The 19,902-nt window shown below is 39.5% G+C and overlaps 1 protein-coding gene across 6 annotated transcripts in view; it reads right to left on the minus strand.

Annotated features, from left to right (window-relative positions):
- Nucleotides 1-19,902, minus strand: part of baiap2a (BAR/IMD domain containing adaptor protein 2a) — a 69,490-nt gene that overhangs the window by 36,451 nt on the left and 13,137 nt on the right. For all 6 annotated transcript variants that reach the window (XM_079457573.1, XM_079457572.1, XM_079457570.1 and 3 more), the window contains exons 2-3: nt 11,065-11,140; nt 6,173-6,259 (exon numbers count right to left, since the gene is read on the minus strand). In XM_079457573.1, coding sequence (XP_079313699.1) covers nt 6,173-6,259; nt 11,065-11,140 — 163 coding nt within the window. The remainder of the gene's footprint in view (nt 1-6,172; nt 6,260-11,064; nt 11,141-19,902) is intronic.

Here is a 19,902-nt window from a genome sequence, read left to right on the forward strand (position 1 = left end):
AGTATTTATGGCATAATTCCTCTGGTGAATAAGAGTTAATCCTTACAGTGAACAATAGTATGCATAAATATGGCACAGTTCCTGGTGCCGATAGAAGACAGCGTTGTTCAGTCTGTGTGTTTCTTACAATCAGGTGGATTCCCACGTTCACATAAGAGAAGGCATCACCCTGAGCTATCCCTCTGGTAGAAACGACAGAAAAACACCCAAAGTTTGGGTGTGAATAAACATGAGTCACAAAACGGCAGTTTTAGAACTGGAAGATGTTGGTTCATTGGTTGCTTACAGTCAACAGAATGTAATACAATGTTTGGTGTTAAAGTTAATCAAATGAGTCGGATGCAAGTAAAGACGCAATCTGTAACTTTTTGGGTTACTGAAAAAGTACAAAAACACTGTTGAAATCTGCGTCTTTACGGAAACGTCAAATTGAGGTCATTTGAATTCAACACACAAAGATAAGTACATTAAGTAACCTTCGATTTCATGTTTCGAACAGAGATGGCGATATAGAGGCATACGTTATGTTCAAACGACATATTTATAAAGTTCGAATTGTTTTATTCATCACATCAAACAAAAGTAAAACAATAGCGAGAGGCAAGTTTCAACAAACTTTGTTCTCATGGTAACTGTCAGAGGCAGCATAGCACCTTCAAAGCAGCGAAGGACAGCACTTGATTTGCCGTACACCTTTTGAACGACCGTTTTTCTTTGCATATTCACCAGAAGAACAGCAGCACGCTTCATAGCCAACATCTGTGCTCGAATCTGAATCGGATTTGTGCATCTCTAATGAAAACATTCCGACAAGACACAAAGGCAGTTGGCGAGAAAATGCACCGTAACCTTGTTATACTCATGGAATGAAGCTACGAGTGGGAGCTCGCCGTGTTGTGACGTATCGTTTCTGGCCACTGTCTGCATGTGGAGGGGTGAGACCGAGAAACAATGTGATGTGATAAAGCGAATGAAAAAAACCAAAGGGATGGTGTGGGAGGATATGAGGGGGCGGTATGGTGACAGGGGCATCATTATCCTAAACAAACCGTAAGCGTGGGAGTGTATGAGAGAGGGGGAGGAACAGCGTGTGTGTACTCACGCCTCACTCAGATGAGAATATTCCGGTCTCCACTGCAAACGCTTTGTGCATCCAAGGACATCATAAAGGAAAGCGATATGCTGCCCAGGCTCAAGTACGCGTGTGACTATGTTGATAATATATGCGAGCGAATGTGCGGCTTTTAACGCAAGAGAGAGGAATGAAGTGAGGGGTAGAAATGTAGGAGCGCGTGTAGGCGGAAACCATTTACAGTCTGTCTCGAACTAAACCCCCATGGCTCCCTCACCGAGAAAACACAGTCACACGGGACTACAAATTGCCCACAAGAAATGTGCGTTCCACTCAACCACCTGGACATTTCCTAACCATAACAGAGATGACACTATTTGTCCTTAAACGACAATCGCCATGTTTTAGCCTAGTGTTGAGATGAGTAAAGAACCATGTTATTATCTCAGGGGGTTGGGGGTCGCAGGCACAGCTCTGCTGGAGGGCATCAGTGGCATAAATGACTAGTTATAACAGAGAGCAGAACTGCATGCATTGATGTTTTGTACTGGAGTCAGACTGAACTACAGTGTGTGCGGTCTGTTCGCATGAGTTAGAGGGCATCACCATGAGATACGCCTCTGGTAAAAGTCAAATGAGGTTCGGGTGAGGAACAAAAATATGCTTGGAAGAGACAAAGGCCTACAATGATCATTTTATTATTATCTTTAATCAAATGTAGCTAAACTGTAATTTTAATATTGCACAAAAGCAATAAGCCACTTAACCATCTGTCAACGTCTTTAATCTAGTATGTGTACCACAAATATGTCCTTATGAAACAACATTTATGGGAATATATTGAAAAAAAGTATAGTACAGTATAGTGTTGGGCGATATTCTATATTGTCAGGTCAGCCTGTTGATCGCCAATACGCGAAAGTATCAAGGGGCGGGGCAATTTACGCATTAATCTATGACAAGCTGGATTTGTGTTTACATACGCATGCGAATACGACAGACCGGAAACGCAAGTCCGTCCTTCGATGTTTCAAATTTCGCTGTGCAGCAAAGTTCTAGTTTGCTGTAATGTTGTGTAATGCTATTATGCAACATTCCAAGGCAAAGCATGCTACATTTTTGTAATATTTTTGTCATCATGTTCTTTCACTTTTCCTTGTGCAACGACTTATTACAAATAAATTACAAGTAAATAAATCATTGGTTGATTTCTCTTACAAATATAAAAAGGATCAAGTACAACCATGGGACCTCATGTGAAACATAAACTTGAAAGTCTTTTTAAAACACGAAATGATTTAAAATGAGTTGATATAATAGTTTTAGTCTTAATTGAAACAAATACCGTTTTGCTGTTCTTTAACATGACGTGTGATTGACTGGAATGCATTGAGGTGTGAAGTGGGGCAATTGAACAGAAATATTAACTTCATCTTCGTCTCAGAGTTATTACAGAATTGTTTTTTGTTTTATTGTAGTTTTATAAATATAAGTAGTATACGTAGCTTTCATCTTGATATTTCTAGTTATTATGTTAATTTAATTTAGTTATATGCTTTTGTCATTATATTTTAAGTCACTATATATGAGATTCATTTATTTTTATTTTTGAGTTAGTTTGGTTTTTGTTTATCCTTATAATTTTAGAATAATCCAAATGAAACGGAAAAAACTTAAATGTTAAGTTTTAAATTTTAGGCCAATATTTTTTTTGACTTCAATAAATTCAAAGTTTTAATTTAAGTACACTATAATAACCTTGGTCTCAAACACTATGACATCATATCACTGGGATAGGTTATGTCGGTCCAGGAGTGTCGCTGCCCTGCAGATTTTAGCTCCAACTCTTCAAACACACCTGAACCAGAGCGTTGCGTCAACTCCAATGGATCCATTTTTTCACAGCAATGGCGGTTCATGGAGGCTCGCAATAGTTCCCAAAAATTACTAGTAACGAATGGAGATACAGCTAAACAGACCTAGTGAGGTAAACCTTGAACCATTTAAAGGACCCCATATCCCGCTGCCCGTAGTCATTTCCTCGACACGTTTGAAAATGTTTTTGCACGCTTAAATCCTTGCGACCACACATTAACACGTCTCATTTAGATCTTTTTTCGTTTAGTTCAGTTCTCCTTCAACATCCCACACCTGAGACAGCTAATGAAGGTCTTTGGGTTCACTCGAAAATAATAGTCAGTTGCGTAAGTGCAGGCTTGAAACTGCAGGAAGTTCGATATCCAGGATTTAGATCCTCTGCTCTAATGCATTTAGCACTCGCTTTTACTCTTCAGTAATAAATCCAAGCACACACAAACACACGCACACGCACACGCACACACATCTATTCACCAAAGCACAATGAGTCACTATGTGACACTGCTGAAGAACGACACCTGTCCATTATCAACACGCTTTACAATGAAGCATTATGCTGCAATGCATAATGATGCTGCAAATAGCCAACAAAAATCTCAATCTTTATCAATATACAGTTAAATACACAAACAAACAACATACATTACATTTGAAACTATATAGTTTGGTTCAATATGAATAATTTACCCTGATAACCACAGCGCCTCCTAAAATAAAAAAAAAATGGTAAGTGATTTCTATTAAAAACCTGAATTAAAATGACAATAATATTGGTGCAGGAACGGCTAGAAACTTCTCACACTTTTTGAAGGAGCTCCCATGATTTTCAGTGTGACAGCAATTACGGTATCTTAGAGGAAACTATGGTAACCATGGTAACAATTCGGTAAGAGCTGGCATCAGCCACCAGTGTCAGCAAATAAAAGTCTCATGCATCTCATACGGTTTAAAGACGACGGTTTTACATCTGGTACGGTCATTTTGTTGTGAACCATGATAGATTTTTGTAAAAGGTTTGTTTACAGTCAGCGTATAAAATCTTACTCGAGAGGACTGCGTTGTGTCGTACATCTAGAGAGGTACTAGGCAGCCGTCACCGAGGCTATGATTGACAGATCTCAATGTGATTCACTCTCATCCTGACAGCATAAGAGAAAGAGAGAGACGTGGATAGAGTGGGATTCAACTGCTAACCACTTCAGAAGAGAGGTGAACCACGCTGTTGACTGCTTTAGGTACGAGGAGGCTGTTTGCTCCGACTTGGTCCAGGAAACTCCCCGTGGAAATGAAATTATGTAGGCTAGACGCAGCTTTCATGTCATGTACAGAGCCCTCCTGACCGAATGCAGGGGTCCCACGGGAGGATACCAGCCAATTAAATTCACATCTGAAGCAGCACACTGTATACACTTCGAGTTAGAAGTTTTATAACACTTCGGTGAGAGAGAAATGTTTCTCATTATCTGAAGGTGAATGCTTAAAGGGACAGTTCATCCAATATTTGGATATTGGATATTTTGAGGAATTTAGAAAAAGCAAATGTTTTGGGGCACCTTAGACTACCGTTGTCATTTTGTCTCCTATAGTAGTCGATGATGCCCCAGAAATGTCACTCGCTAACATTCTTCCAAATGTCTTTGTGTTCAACCGAACAAAGAAATGCATACATGTTTGGAACAAGTAGGGAGTCATTTTCAATTTGTGGGTGAACTGTACCTTTAAATGTCTAAAATGAGTATTGTAGACAAAAGTATAATTATCCAAACTTTTTCCCGTTTCAAATTAAAATGGTAAAATGGCTTTTTTCCTTATTACATAAAATAAAAGGTCTGTGGATTTTAAGATTAGATTAAATTAGATTCAACTTTATTGTCATTACACATATACAAGTACAGTGTAACGAAATGTAGTTTAGGTCTAACCAGAAGTGCAATTAGCAATATTAGAAAATATTACACAGTTATGAAAATATTTGCAGTGGGTATGTTCTATGAAAATATGACAATATGTATGTACTATGAACAATATATACAGATGACTATATACTATGAACATTAACACTATGAACATTAATGTACAGGTGGATTTATACTTTTTTAAGTATAAAAAGAAGACATCGCTCTTTCAAAGGACCGCATGAACTCTTCCCTGCATCAAGATAAGACACGCTGTTGTAACAGACGACAACATGTTTTTGTCATGTTTGGACAGAGATATTCGTGGCAAATCTATAATACAACACCAGTGGCCGCTGTTAATCAAAAACTGCGCCTTTAACACTGGAATTATAATTGAAATACTGAGTATTGATTCTCACACACAACTGCCAAAAAAAAGGACTGCGGTAATGTTTGTAAACAGACAGATTTAAACTTTCGACAAAAATGAATCAGTGGAGGATAGAACACCGCAGAAATAAAAGTTTGTCTTCACTATTATTATACCCTCACAACGAATTTTCACACATGAAATCCCAGCTCACGGGAACAGTTTTACTGTTCAGTTTCCCATTGACTAACAGTCATTAGAAACCAAAAATATCCCCAACAAAAGTCACCTGGGGCCAATTTTTACTTTGACAGTGGGGTGTATGTGAAGTTTAGTCTGTGGCCAAAAGGGCTGAAAGTTCAGGACAAGAGAGGTGTGCGCCACAAATACAGTCATTGTAATGTCCCCAGTCAACCCCATCAGCAAACAAGCATGTTTTAACATCACACACACTCAGACATCTCTGGTAGAACAAAGAACCGGCCCCCAGTTCTGAAAGAAACTCCTGTAGCAAGTGAAATAATATTTCAAGACGCTGAAAAAGGAAAGGTTCCAGCACTCAAACTAGCTCGGCTTTTTAAACTGATCATAAATTATGCATCGGTGAGTCTCCGTGCCGCGTAGCAGATGGATTCCTGAGCTCCGCTGACAACCCTTTGACTTCATTTCTCTCAAAAACACCAGAAATTGAGTTGGTGAAATAAGGAATTATTTACGCCGACACACAAACCAAGTCTGAAATGCGTCCCATTTAAAAAGTAAAAAGATTCTCATGGGTACAAATTGACAGTCAAACTGACATTTGTGTTTAACGAAAGCAGCGTCGGTACTTTGCAGAGCATCTGGATCCATTAGTGTGTGTTTTGTGGTGTCATAACCGATCAAGCCACGCTGCTTGCTTCTCCCGAGACAGCTTGTGAGGGGGCGGAGCTAAAACACAACGATAAGACTCACCCAAATCTTTCGATCCCTGACTTTCACTGGCCAGCTCTCCCATTCTCACCAGCGCGTCAAAATAACCTTTTGCTGCAAACGTCACACCTGCAAAATAGAGGAAAGCGCAAAGTTAGGGAATAAAGGTGTCAGAAATCTATATCTATAGCAGTGATACTTCAATGACCAAATGCCCATGAGGATGAGATTCTCAGCTGTGTACACTGATATCAATACAGCTGGGTAATGAGCAGCAAAAAAAGGGACGAGTCCGTCGCACAACAGGAAGCACAATCGGTTTTGCAGGAAACACATTTAGATTCAGCCTCTTGTAACTATGGAAATTTAGCCTTTTTTTAACCAGCCCGGCTGTCTCCATCTACAGTTTCCCAATCCCATGCCTCATTACTGTTTTAAAATGTCAACTTGGGTGCAAAGAATAAACAGAATATTAATATCTCAACACCGGCCTCGGTGCGTGTGTGTGTCGGAGAGACAATGTGTGAGATTTTCCCTATTGAACACTGATGCTCTAGCTTGGTTTTAACCAAGCGGAAACCTTCTGGTCCCTCTCATGAAACCAACACGGAAGTGACTTAAACTGCATTTCATTGACTGTCCCGTATGGAAAATTATTCATAAAAATGGTCTATATAGCAAATTTTGCCCTTCTTGACAACTGTGAGGGGGTGAATCAAAATTATATTAAGCCTTAAAATTCTCCCCAATTAAAAGCGTGGTCACTTGAGTGACAGGTGGTTTCAACAACGAGGCACATGAGCTCCCACGTTCCACCTATTTTCCATTTACAATTTACAGGGATTGATCTGTAGTGATGCGCTGCCCAAGATGGCGATGGCACTTAAGGCTTCAGAATTGATCTTCAACCTATTGGTGACATCACAGGCACTGCATCCATGTTTTATACTGTCTATGGTGTAAACTGGTTATGAGGACTAACTGAACCAGACCAGGGTCCTGCACTCCTGCTCCTGTAGAATTAAGTTAACAGGGAACACATGTGCTGATAAATGTATAAAAGCATCTTATGGATAAAAGCATCTACAAAATACACAACTTTAAATATAAGAATCCTGGGAACAGCAAAACAGATGGATTCTCTCATTTACATTCACAAATTTGGGAGACACTTATCCAAATCAACATACGCTTTTAAATGTTCATCATCTGCATGCTACCCCTGGGAGTTGAACCCATGACTTTGGTGTTGCTAGCGGCATGTTCTACCAGTTGCTGTTGCTATGCTAGACTTTGCAGCAGTGTTGGCAGAACACATTGAATAGAGCAATGGAGAGGAACAGACTGACCCACTCAACTCAAAAATAGGGCGTGCCGGATCTTTCCTAACAGACATGCTCTTTGATTTAACATTATTCAGTCATGGACACCGCAGACCTCTGAATCAAGTTCTTAAAATGATTTTATACTTCTTTTAGAATGAACATGACTGAATCAAGTAAAGCCAAAGAGATTAAAACAACTTGCTTGAATAACCTTTGGTTATTTAGTTGATGAAAGATAGATGAAATCATTCAAACATTAGTAATGTAGCCATAACCATGGTAACCATTTTTTGTGGTAAAGGTGTAGTAACCCATTTTTTGGTGTATTGATTAATATTGGCAAAACCACGGTTCTACTACAATAACCATGGTTCCCTTTCTGACGTTGTGTCGAGACTGAAAGAATGGGGTTTGACTTGATTCAGATGACACTTTTAAAAGACCAATGAACTTGGCGAATGGGATGGCACGCCAGTCTCTGCCTCGTACATAAGGGTATAAAAGCGAAGAAGGCGTTCCCATTATTCACCTTTTTTTTCTTCAGAACCTGCAAGGCTAATGCTAAGTGATTCCTACTGCTTCTACGACGCAGAGCAGCAGAAATCGTCCTGTCATTTTGGGCGTTTCGGTAGCTGGTCAGAGGTTTCTTCAAATAGCATATTTCTAAAAGAGCAAATTCTCCTACAGCGTGCACATTTCGCCAGGCATGCCACACCGCTGAAGTCTTGGGTGCGATTGCCCCATCCTCCAGCCAGACAGGCCCGATACCTTATGTTTGCCCGCTGCAGCTAATGAGAGTGCCTCTCAGTTTCCTCAGCCCAAAAGGCGAATGAATGGTATGAACCTAGCTGTTGGGTCAGATCAACCCAGAATATTTATATTTAACTCAACAATAGGTTAAAACAACCCAGCATTTTGGGTTTAAACAACCCAGGGTAGGTTAAAGGGATAGTTCACCCAAAAATTTAAGTTCTGTCAAAATGACTCACTCTCTAGTTGTTCCTAACCTGCATACATTTCTTATTTCTTAGATATTTGGATGAATGATTGTAACCAAACAGTATTGACTACCATAGTTGTAAAAATCACAATGATAGTCGAAAGTACCCTGAACTGTTTGCTTTCCTACATTGTTTAAAATATCTTCTTTAGGCTTCAACAAAACAAAAATGTATGAAGCAATTCTTCCAACTATGATAGTCATTCCATTCCAAGAACTGTTTGGTAACAAACATTGTTCTGAATATCTTTCTCTGTGTTCTTCAAAGCAAAGACATTTATACTGATTTGGAACAACATGAAGGTGACTAAACGATAACGGAATTGTAATTTTTGGGTGAAAGGTTACTTTACATTACAACCCAACAAAAAATAAACTATGTTCTTTATAAAACAAGAACACAGAGTTACCAAAGAGTTTCCATTTCAAATCCATGTAACTGTCTGAACATGTTTGAACCTGATACAGTGGCATTACATCAAAGCCAATTGTTGAAAAAAAAGTACATCAAGAATTGTTCTTGCATGTCTATCACTCTTTTGCTATAAACACGGCTGAGGAGCTCTGAAGGATATCCACAGTGTCATCCCCAGAAGATGTACAGTATGACCAGCATGTGTGATGTTATGATCCGGTGGTTCTGTTAGTTGGGTCTTTATAGCAAAATGTCGCCTTTACCGGCTCTGTGCATCCCTCATAGAGAGTGCCGAAAGCTGGCAAGGTGAAATTGGATAGCTGTCTGCTATTCTTTATTCAATCAGAAATCAATCTGGACCTTCATCTGCATCTGTCCAGTGTGTGGAAAACCATGCTCAGCTTTGGCCATGAGCAGAGGCCACAAAAATCAGTTAAGCAAACAATTGATCAGGTGGACCAGCTGTTGCTCTGATTAAGTAAGGAAGATAGACAGAGCAGACCGTTGCTCTCCTCTAGGGCGGTGAGTGTATGTGCACATTGTTCATTGATATTATTTGATGTGAGATTATGCAGAACTGCACCTTACAGATGAGACCAACACCTGCATGCTCTTCCTAAATGTTATATTGTGTTTCCTTTCCCATCTGAAGTCTTCAGAGTCGTATGGGCTGGTGAAGTAACCGATAGATTTGTAGATGCATTGGTTTTATATAAATTGGGGATGGAGAGGCTGGTCCTGTGAATGTTTTCATACTGCAACATTTGTTATTCAGCAATAATGCTGTGCCGTACCTGAATCTTCAATACTACTGCAAATTGAATTTTATGTTATCTAGCTGCGAGTTTGCAGTGTGTACTCCGTGAGGTACTATAAGAAAGATTGGCTCTTCTTTTTAAAGTCCAACTCAAAATAAACCAAGAATTATTAACTGTGTACTTGACTTTTATTACGGATTGTTCACAGGAACAGCACGCAGTTAAAAATACAGTTACAAAATTCAGTTATATTTGCTTTGGACTTTATGAAGTATACACTTGTGCCACTTATTGTTCAGTGCGATTCCTCACAGCGTTCAAGAAAATATTGAGGAATCATTACAATCCGTACAGTTCTCGTCCCTATTTGTAAGACCTATCCCTTTGAAACTCTCTGTCTTTGCTCCAAGTCATAACATACTGCTCTTAGTGCATTCATCCATCTTTCTCTGCCTGAGGCTCTGAAACAAATCAGCAAGAACAATACCAGTCAGAAATAATGAATGGTGGAACAGAGCTTTGCTGACTTTGTGTCTGAGCGATTTCATTTCCAAAAAACACAGGACAGAGGCAGTGAACGCATGGCCTGAGAGCAAAAGAGGATTATTGTTAATTCTGGTGGGATTAGAAGAATGGGGTCGCCCACCAGACCCCCATTTCCAACACCACGGGGAAGTCGGTTATGAAACAAATCTGTTTGTCCACTCTGTATCAACCCTACAAAACTGACAAACTACTCTTCACACAACAGCCAAGTAATTTGTTTCTTAACTTTTTGCTACCTGTGGACAGCGTCCGGAAGCATATGGACCCCAGCATAGGCAGCATAGGGTCCAGTCACCCTGTGCCCGAGGATAAAAGTCTTTAACGGACCCTTAATACTCAAAAGATTCAAAAGCAATCTGTCTCTAAGACTCTATGGCACATAAACACCCCCCCAAACCGGGAGATGGGACTCCTGGGTAGTCCTGTAACTCCAAGACATATGCCTACCCATCACCCTGAAGGTTTTACAGGCACTGTCCGCCCGAGGCTGTCGAAGCAAGATTATGTTTGTGAAAACCCAATGAACACATCACCGGCCGATTGTCTGGCTTTCATCAGTCACCTACCGCACAATACCTTTAAAGAGGTCTGATTGTTCCTCTGTCTAATGGCTAAATATCAAAATCATCAGCGAGGCAGGGCACATTATCTCCTCTCTGAATGCCTTCATCAATTGTTTGTTAGGCCCATTTGAGCTCAGGAGGTGTCATGGGCTGTGCGAGCGGCGATAAGGCTGTGTGGCCATCTGAATGACAGGGTGAAAAATATTGTCATCTTCTTCAAATGAAGCGCCGTTAAGGGCAAACGGGAAGGCGTGAAGGGTTTGGATATCTGCCTGGACGCCTGATGACCGAAGGACACGGCTGGAGATGTAATTTGGAGGTACTTACTGGAGAGAGCTTTCTCGTAGTTCTTCCCCATGGCGATGAAATTCCGCAAACAGGGGTTGAACTGCTCCATGATGGTCTGAAAGAGAATAGAAGATTTGGTTATCATCAGCATAAGCTTGCATGGGTCATTGGCAGACCAACATGGTAGATGACAGCATCTTCATATAAGCCTATCAGATTGTATCTCAACTTTTTCAAAGGGGTCATAAAACGAGACTAAATGTTCTCATTTGAAGGTAGAGGTTTCTAAACTCAAAACTTTAGTCAGAGGGCTGTTGTTGAGATCAAGCTGCCCAAACGCTTTGTGTCAGATCACAAGAGTCATAGTGCACAAAAGACCGCCTCCAGAAAAGTTCAATGCCTACTCCTTCATTTTTTATTCTTAAGCCCCGCCCACAAATGTGTGCGTGTGGTAGGAAGCGAGACTGAAACATGATTGATCAAGCAACAAACCATAATAGTTTCCACCAAGGTTACGTTGCTTTATTTGCTAATGTTAGAAAAGCGTAGATAAAATATTCACTTGTTCATTTTAATGTTTTGAATTGAGTATGAAAATAACTGTGCCAACAAATAAAATGATAATGATTATACTGGATCCCATGTAATTTATTCCAGTCTTGAAGGATTAACCAGTCTATCAAAAAGAGGATAAAAAAACAAGAATAGTAAATCTCCTGGTACTTTTTTTTTTGTGATGTAAAGATCTCGCTACAACTACAAATGGACATCCAGAAAACATTATAAGTGTCATGAACTGCGGTTGATTTTATTTTAATTCATTTGGCACATCTCTGTACATTTCTCCTAATATAATATGAAAAAGGATATCATTTTGGTACTACTCTTTCCAATAAAACTAGTTAACCAAGAAAGTCTTGCTGGTAAAGCAAACAACAACAACGCAATCTCCTTAAAGCCAAAACAAATGATGGGTGTCACATCTGCTGATCTTAGGACCACTCTAGACTCATATAAACACAGACACAGCATACTGACGATGTTTCCATTTTCATCCATGCAAAAACGGTCCACAGCATCATCCCTCTTTCGCACCGACCACCATTCCACGCTGCATTAAACGGAGTGTGATTTTTCTGGTAGGGGTAAGCAGACATTCGTTCTGAGGAAAGTGAGGTGGAGCGCTTAATCATTTTGTTTTATCCTTCGAGTGTTTAGAAGATGAGAGAAAGTGAAAGCAATACAGTTTATTAGGAGTCATGTATTAGGAGTTCCTAAACGGTTAGTGTGCGACTAGGGCTTATTACACTGTCCGACAGCCTTTGCATTTAGGGAAGGGCTGCTACGTCTGGCTTTCTGTCGATTTATTGCCGTTAAATCATCTCGAAGCTAGAGCAACCAAAATAAACACACTACTGCCATGCCGTAATCCTTCAGTGATGCTCACTCGAGCGGGCATCTGTCATTTCACACACAGTATCATCCACTTCCCCTTCAGGGCTTCCACCAATTAGAGCAGCCTCAGTCTGCCAGGGCCTTAGGGTTAACAAAGTCCTGAAGCTGACAGCACAACACCACTGCCAAACCCTGCATTCTTCCTCTCAACTTCACCTTGGATAACTACATCCCCAAATTCTAACAACTGCACAGGAAACTCATGACCATTCCTTCACATAGGACAACTCGAAACAGTATTGCACAGCAAACATGCATACAGTTACATCTCGGACAATACAGTTCACTTTCTTCTAGTATGTGCCTAAAGTCCCCCTGTCGTAAAAGTCGGTCAACACTATTGTTGAGCATTTTCTCAGTTTACCAAAGACACTCTCAAAAACGCAGTTTAAATATGCCCCTCTTCTCTATGTGACAAAAACAGACATTGAGAGAGAGTCGCGTCAGCTACATTGACTCCAATGGAACAGTTTTTTTCAAAGCAATGGCGGTTTATGGAGACACTCAATAGTTCCCGGAAGTAAACAATAACGCATGGAGCTGCGGCTAAACGGACCAACTGAGTTCAACTTTAAAAAAATTAAAGAAGTCGTTTAATCAATAAAAAGTTAAAAATAAATAATAAAGAGAAAAAACTTCCTGGAACTCTCGGAAGGCCTCACTGAATCACATTACGCACTATTTTTTTTTACTTCCGTTGTCGCAGCGCTCTCTATCGCTCCGTGGTTCTGGTCACAAATATGTTTTGACCAATCAAGTCACAGTTGACAAGGTGGATCATAAAGTCCCAGAGCAGTTGAGAGAGAGTCACGTCAACTCCGTTCACGGCAATGGAACTTTTTTTTGCAGCAATGGCAGTTCATGGAGCCTATCAGTAGCTCCCAGAAGTTAAAGTACTAGAAATGCAGTTTCAGTAGAACAGACTGACTGAGATGAACTTTTAAGATGTTTAAGAATGTAAGATGGTTAAAAAATAACACCCCTAACTTTCTGGAACTCTACATTAATCATGTGACGTTTGCACATTTTGTCTCTCAACAGCTATGGGAGGTCAGATTATTGGCATATTCAAGATTCCTCCTTTACTAAATGAAGCATAATGGCAATGAAGCAAGAATGAGTTGCATTCAAGCGATTTAAAGAGCATGGAGATATTATTTTCACAACATTAAAAATTGACTACCATCGTAGGAGAACTAAAGAAGGGAACTAAATTAAAATATAAAATGTTGCCCAACCACAAAACTAAAATACAATTAAGCAGAGGCACTAATACTATTGATTAAATATAAATGAAAAACAAAAATGAAACAAAATAAAATAAATCCCTTTTTAGAGCAAAAAAAGCAATTGGCAAAACCACATTGCTCAATTCACATGAAAACTAACAGTATAAAAATAAAAGCTAATCTTAAATATTTGCATTGATTTTATTCCTTAAGTGTATGTAGGATAGGTTTCACACACGAGGCATTCATTTAAAACATTTACGGCTGCCTGGAACGGAAGACATATTTGGGCTGACGCCACCATACTGATTTGGGTCAGATATTAATAGTTATACACCAAGCTACTTTAAGAAGCACTGACAAAAAGTAAATATTTCATTAAACCATCAAAAATATAAATGTATGGGAGTTCTCAAACCAAACGTTTTCTGTGACAGTGAGACAAGAGCGTGTATGCCTTGGGCTTCAGGGGCCTGATGTGACGTCTCAGGTCACCTTCCTGCTTCGGTCTCTGGGCAGCTCTAAAAGTGGGACTGAACCGGACCGTGAGAAAGATGAAGCAGAGCCAATCTCTCCATTAAATGAAGGACAAAAATACACATTTATTAAACATTAGCATATGCTTTATTTTGGGTATTTCTGCAACTGCGTTGCTTGTGAAATTTTAGATTTATGTCAAAATTTGTTCTATGACGCTTTATAAATATATTCTATATATTCTATATAATAGAATTAATGATTGTGATTTAATATCAAATTAAATAGCATTTATAGGTCCAAACACTGTTTTTGTTCAAGTCCCACAACCCCGGTCACAATATTAAGATATGTTAAATAAGCTAATTGAATTACAATTTGTCATTATTTCCAATTTGAATAGTTTAATATACATATTGATCTACATCATCGTAAATGTTTTTGTATATTTTACTATACCACACTTATGGAGTTTCCGCATCAAAGAAAAAAAGGCTTTTAAGTTTTATCAAAACGTCTAGTGTCTATGGAAACAGACATGACTAGATGACAAACTGCTGACAGATTAGGCCACTTCACTACCTCACTCACAAGATCCCCCAAATATAAGGTAAACGTCATATTTTCTGTGTCAATATTTATGGTGTGTCCTTACCATTCAGTTTAGTAATCCTGTATTTTGAATTACATTTGAAAAATAAATGTTTATTTCTGTTTAATTCATTTATATCAAGATGCTAGCAGCCAATTAGCTGCAATATTTGCAAAAATGTCTTTAAATGTTCAAGGTTTCCTAAATATTCAATTACAAATCTAAAAATAAACAGGTTCCAGATTAAAATATTAATGACGCCGTGCAGTTTTGCTGACCTTATAATATGTATAATTCACGGGGGTTGATTTTTGTTATGTTGGACAGTCAAAAGTGCCCGTAGGTGCAGAAACACCCATTTATGATTTTCGTCCCTGAGTTGCAAGCTTTGGCACCGCAGAGAGACCGTCAAAGTGATAGTTCACCCAAAAATGAAATCCTGTGAAATCCAAATCTGTATAAATGTCTTCGCTCTGAACACAGAGAAACATATTTGGAAGAATGTTTATAAGTTATGGTCCTCGCTTCAGATTGGCGGAGCAGAGTTCTCTAAGCCGTTATAAAATACCCCGGTAACCCACTGCTTCTTGGGGCTTATTGCTTTATTAAAACAGCTTCAAGGAAACTCGTGAGATGAGACTGCGAGATACACATGGTGAGCTCTCTCTCCTCTAAAGGATGAAAGACTTTCTCAAGGGTTTTTTCATCTTTCTTTACCTACCCTCTGACACACTCTTTATTCCCTCTGCAACCCCTCCATAACGCCCTACCTCAATAAAAAGACCCCGGCAACATCCTTGTAATGTGTGAGGGCATGGAATGGAAAAGAGAGAGAATTCTGGAGTACAATGAAGAGAGGTGGAGATCCGAAGAGCCGGGCGCTACATGTGGGTGGTTTACATAACGGGTAGGCGAGACCAGGTCTTGGCATATAGAACTCCGGTCACACATCATTTTTAAGCACCCTAGACACCGTTTTTGAGATAATACATACTTCAAAATGGGACATCACATGTACATCATCACATTGCAAAAAGCAATGCCAGAATGCCTTGGGACGAGCCCATTAAACAAACAAACAAACAAACAAACAAACAAACAAAAACGAACACATCAGAAAAACAGAGGGAATGCTCACTGTATAGGCTTACTCATATTTTATTCAATGTAATTTAAATGCTGCAATATTTATTTCAATCAGCCTCTTTACTACTAAACAAACTTCAGCAGTTCTTTGCTAACGTTGTTGTTGTTGTTAATGCTAGGCATAATTAGCAAGATGTAAAGCGAACACCCTGATCTCATGAATCACATGTGAGCCAAGAGATGACGGAAGGAGTGGCCAGGGTTTTGGATGGTTTTCTTTTCTTTATGCTGTCAGCGTTGCTAATTTTATCATCCCAGTCCTCGTGTGCTACATCTGCCAGCCTATTTGAGAGAGCTAATTGGAATATGAGGCCAACATACGCTTTGTCTAAGAGCTTGGTTATTCCTGACTATCGGTAAAGGGGATGCGTGCAACAACATCACTTCAGTGACAAGGCATGAAAACGATGACAAAACCTGTGACAGAAAAGGGAGGATACGTTTGGTTAATGTGTGAATCGGAATTAAAACGTTGCAAAAGGGTGTTTATGAGTAACTGTAGCAACTGCAACAAAATCTGGAGTGCAATATGAAAGAAAAAAAACTAAAAGCATGGAAACAAACTGACATATGTTTCCCAACAATGTGCTTCAAACATGAAAGACTGAATTATGTGTGGGAAGATGGGTGGGACCAATCATGTCCTGACTAGCACTCAAAATGCATTCAAACAGACATGCTTTAACAGTTTTGAGTTCTGAACTTTGATCTGCTGTGAAAGGGTTGATTGTTTACTGCTAAGCTTCGCAAAACTTCATCTAGGGGTGCGTTAATGGATTTATTCATTAATTGAATCTTTCACTGCCTCGGAGTCATGCTGAAACAAACATTTATGAGATGAGCGAGCATGCCATTACAATGTAATAACAGGGAAACCCCCAGTGGACAACCCTGGACATTATTTTATTGGCATGGCAAATAAAGAGCTGCTATTGGTCGTTACACATTTTCTGTGAAAGAAATGTGTCTCTTTTGTACCAAAATCACGCACATCACATCGTGTTCACATATTCTGGGATTTTCCAGGAGGACTCGAGGCTGATGGGAATATGCATCTGCTGATTATTCACCACAGGAGCAACTAGAGGTTAAGTGACTTGCTCCGGAGCTTAAAGGTCATCGCAAACCTCAAATCCTTCACTAACCCGTCCAGTACTGACTCTTATGCATAGAAAGTATATTTTTCTCTAAATTAACTGCCACAACTCCTCGCAATTCCCTTGCAAACCACCACAACTCTGTTGAAAAACATTGAGGAATAATACATTGTATATTACAATATATTGAATAATACGTCAAGAATTGCTGAAATTTATTGAACACAATATAGGCACTTATAATAATAATAAATTTGGACCGCTAGATGGCAACAAAAGGCGAGGTTAAATGATGTTATGTAGGAAAGTGGAATTATGGGACATGTCGTTTTTACCATCCAGGGCAATGGAGATCGCCCACCATGTTAACGGATGAGGTAATGAATGAATTTTATTTGATGTCATTGTAATGAATTGGCTGGCAATAAACGTGAAATGTAATGCTACATTAGCCCGCGAATGATATTGGACTTTTACAAAAGATTTGGTAGCGTAATGCTACACAGTTTTGCGAGTTTATAAGAGTCATACAGTCGTCGATTGGCTTTTTTGAGTTTCCTTTACTCGCCAAAGAGTAATCGTGATCCATAATAACAGAACAACAGATGCTGCGTCCCGGATGCTGTATAATGACTTCTGCATTTGTGTGTTGCCGTAGTTTCTACAAGCCGAAGCTGAGTGTATTGCGGAGCAGCGGATATTAAGTCACTGATATGCGACAAATACAAGAGAGACAAGAGACGGACCGGGAATTTCTCTGGATTTGTACATTCTTGGGAACATTTGGGATAATGTTAGTACACAACTGCATGAAATATATCACACTGTGCAAGTGATTTTTGGATATTTCATAAAATGATTCCATATTGTGGCTTTATTACATTATTATAACACAATATTTGAAAATTTTCTGTTTTTGCAAATCAATAATATACAATGTATGAAAATGTATGATTATTTAATACATTGCATTATGTTTTGTATATTCCCATATATTTTTGTTTTCTATGGGTTTAGGGGAGCCCCTATAAGGTGCAGAACTCAAACAGACAATGTTCTGATTACCTGCTAATCTAACCACTGCACCGTGTCCCCCATCATTTACGATGCCGCTGTGCACCCGGAGCTGATTTTAATGCCTGGCATTACCACTGACAGCATGGAAATAAAGACGACTGGTGTTAGCAGCAATATAAAGAATGGTCGCTGTTAAAAGCATCTAAGAGGAAATAAGGCCAGGAACAGACTGCGAGACATTATTGGATTTATGAATTATTTTGTTCTAATCATCAGCCAAATCATTATTTTTCTGTGAGCTGGGCATTAGACCAAGAGCTTCAGATAAACTGCTATTCTGTGCATGACTTTACACAGTATATATGTTATGTATGATATAACTGACAATTGACCATTGATTTATTGAAAATGAATGCACACCCTGAGGTGGAAATGCACCATTACACTTTGGGTTTGCATCAGTTTTCAATAATTGAACAACATGTAGTCAACTATTTAGTTTATACCATGCCTGCCATACCTACATATTTGCAAGTAGGCTGCTATTAAAAAAGGCATGTTAATGTCAGATATTGTCAATTGAAATCAATATTACTGTGCATACTGCAGCCAGCCTCAGAAAAACTGCATTGTTGGCAGGCAGAAAGGTAAACTAGATTTGCATTTCTGGAAAGAAAAGGAATGCTTTATGTATTTAAGCTTTGGTTCAGCAGAAATGAAATGCTGCTTCGCAGTTGTCAGGAAACCGAGCAAGCGCATACTGAATTTGAAATGTGCCAGGACCTGAAATTCATTTCTAAAAAGAAGGAAAAGCACCGTAACTTATAAAATGTCTACTTCACAGATAGCATTTTTTCACAATTGTTTCAGTGCAGTCGACAATAACCAAAGTAAAAAAAAAGCCTTTCTCCAGCAGACAAACCATGTGCGAGATCTGCATTATGATCTCACATGTTTCCCAGAGCAACATGATGCAATCATGACGATTTATATTCATGTTGCCGATTATGGAAATATGAGCAGTTTAAACAAATTAAATCCTGCAAAAGGAACCTTGTTTCTAAAGCATTAACACCATACGTAGGCAAAACAGAAAAAAAGACTCTAAAAAAGACTGTATTTAAAGTTAGACAATACTCTTCAAACCAGTAAAATCAGAATATTTTGCAGTCTGATGCAGAGAAAAAAAGGTTTCGCTAAGTGTCTGTAGACCTTTTAATTTTTTGCACTACTATTTTAGTTCGCCGTTTTGGCGGTGTCACATCGGATTGCTTAATTTATATTTAAATTTGGCTCATTATAATGCTTTTGTACAGCTCTGAAATTTAAAACAATGTTAGCAATGTTACATACAAGTTAAACATATTTTCATACATGAAGCTTAAACCATCATCTAATGTCCCCATTCCCCATTCATTCATTCATTCATTCATTCATTCATTCATTCATTCATTCATTTTCTTCTGCTAATCCGGGGCCGAGTCGCAGGGGCAGCAGTCTAAGCAGAGATGCCCAGACATCCCTCACCCTAGACACTTCCTCTAGCTCTTCCGGGGGGACACTGAGGCGTTCCCAGGCCAGCCGGGAGACATAGTCCCTCCAGCGTGTCCTAGGTCTTCCCCGGGGTCTCCTCCCGGTCGGACGGGCCCGGAATGTCCAGTAGGCATCCGGAACAGACCCACCTCAGCTGACCCCTCTCGATGTGGAGGAGCAGCGGCGCTACTCCGAGCTCCTCCCGGGTGACTGAGCTTCTCACCCTATCTCTAAGGGGCCACCCTGGGGAGGAAGCTCATTTCGGCAGGCTGTATCCGGGATCTTGTCCTTTCGGTCATGACCCAAAGCTCATGACCATAGGTGAGAGTAG

Source organism: Barbatula barbatula (assembly GCF_947034865.1).
Source record: "Barbatula barbatula genome assembly, chromosome: 5".
NCBI classification, from domain to species: Eukaryota; Metazoa; Chordata; class Actinopteri; order Cypriniformes; family Nemacheilidae; genus Barbatula; species Barbatula barbatula.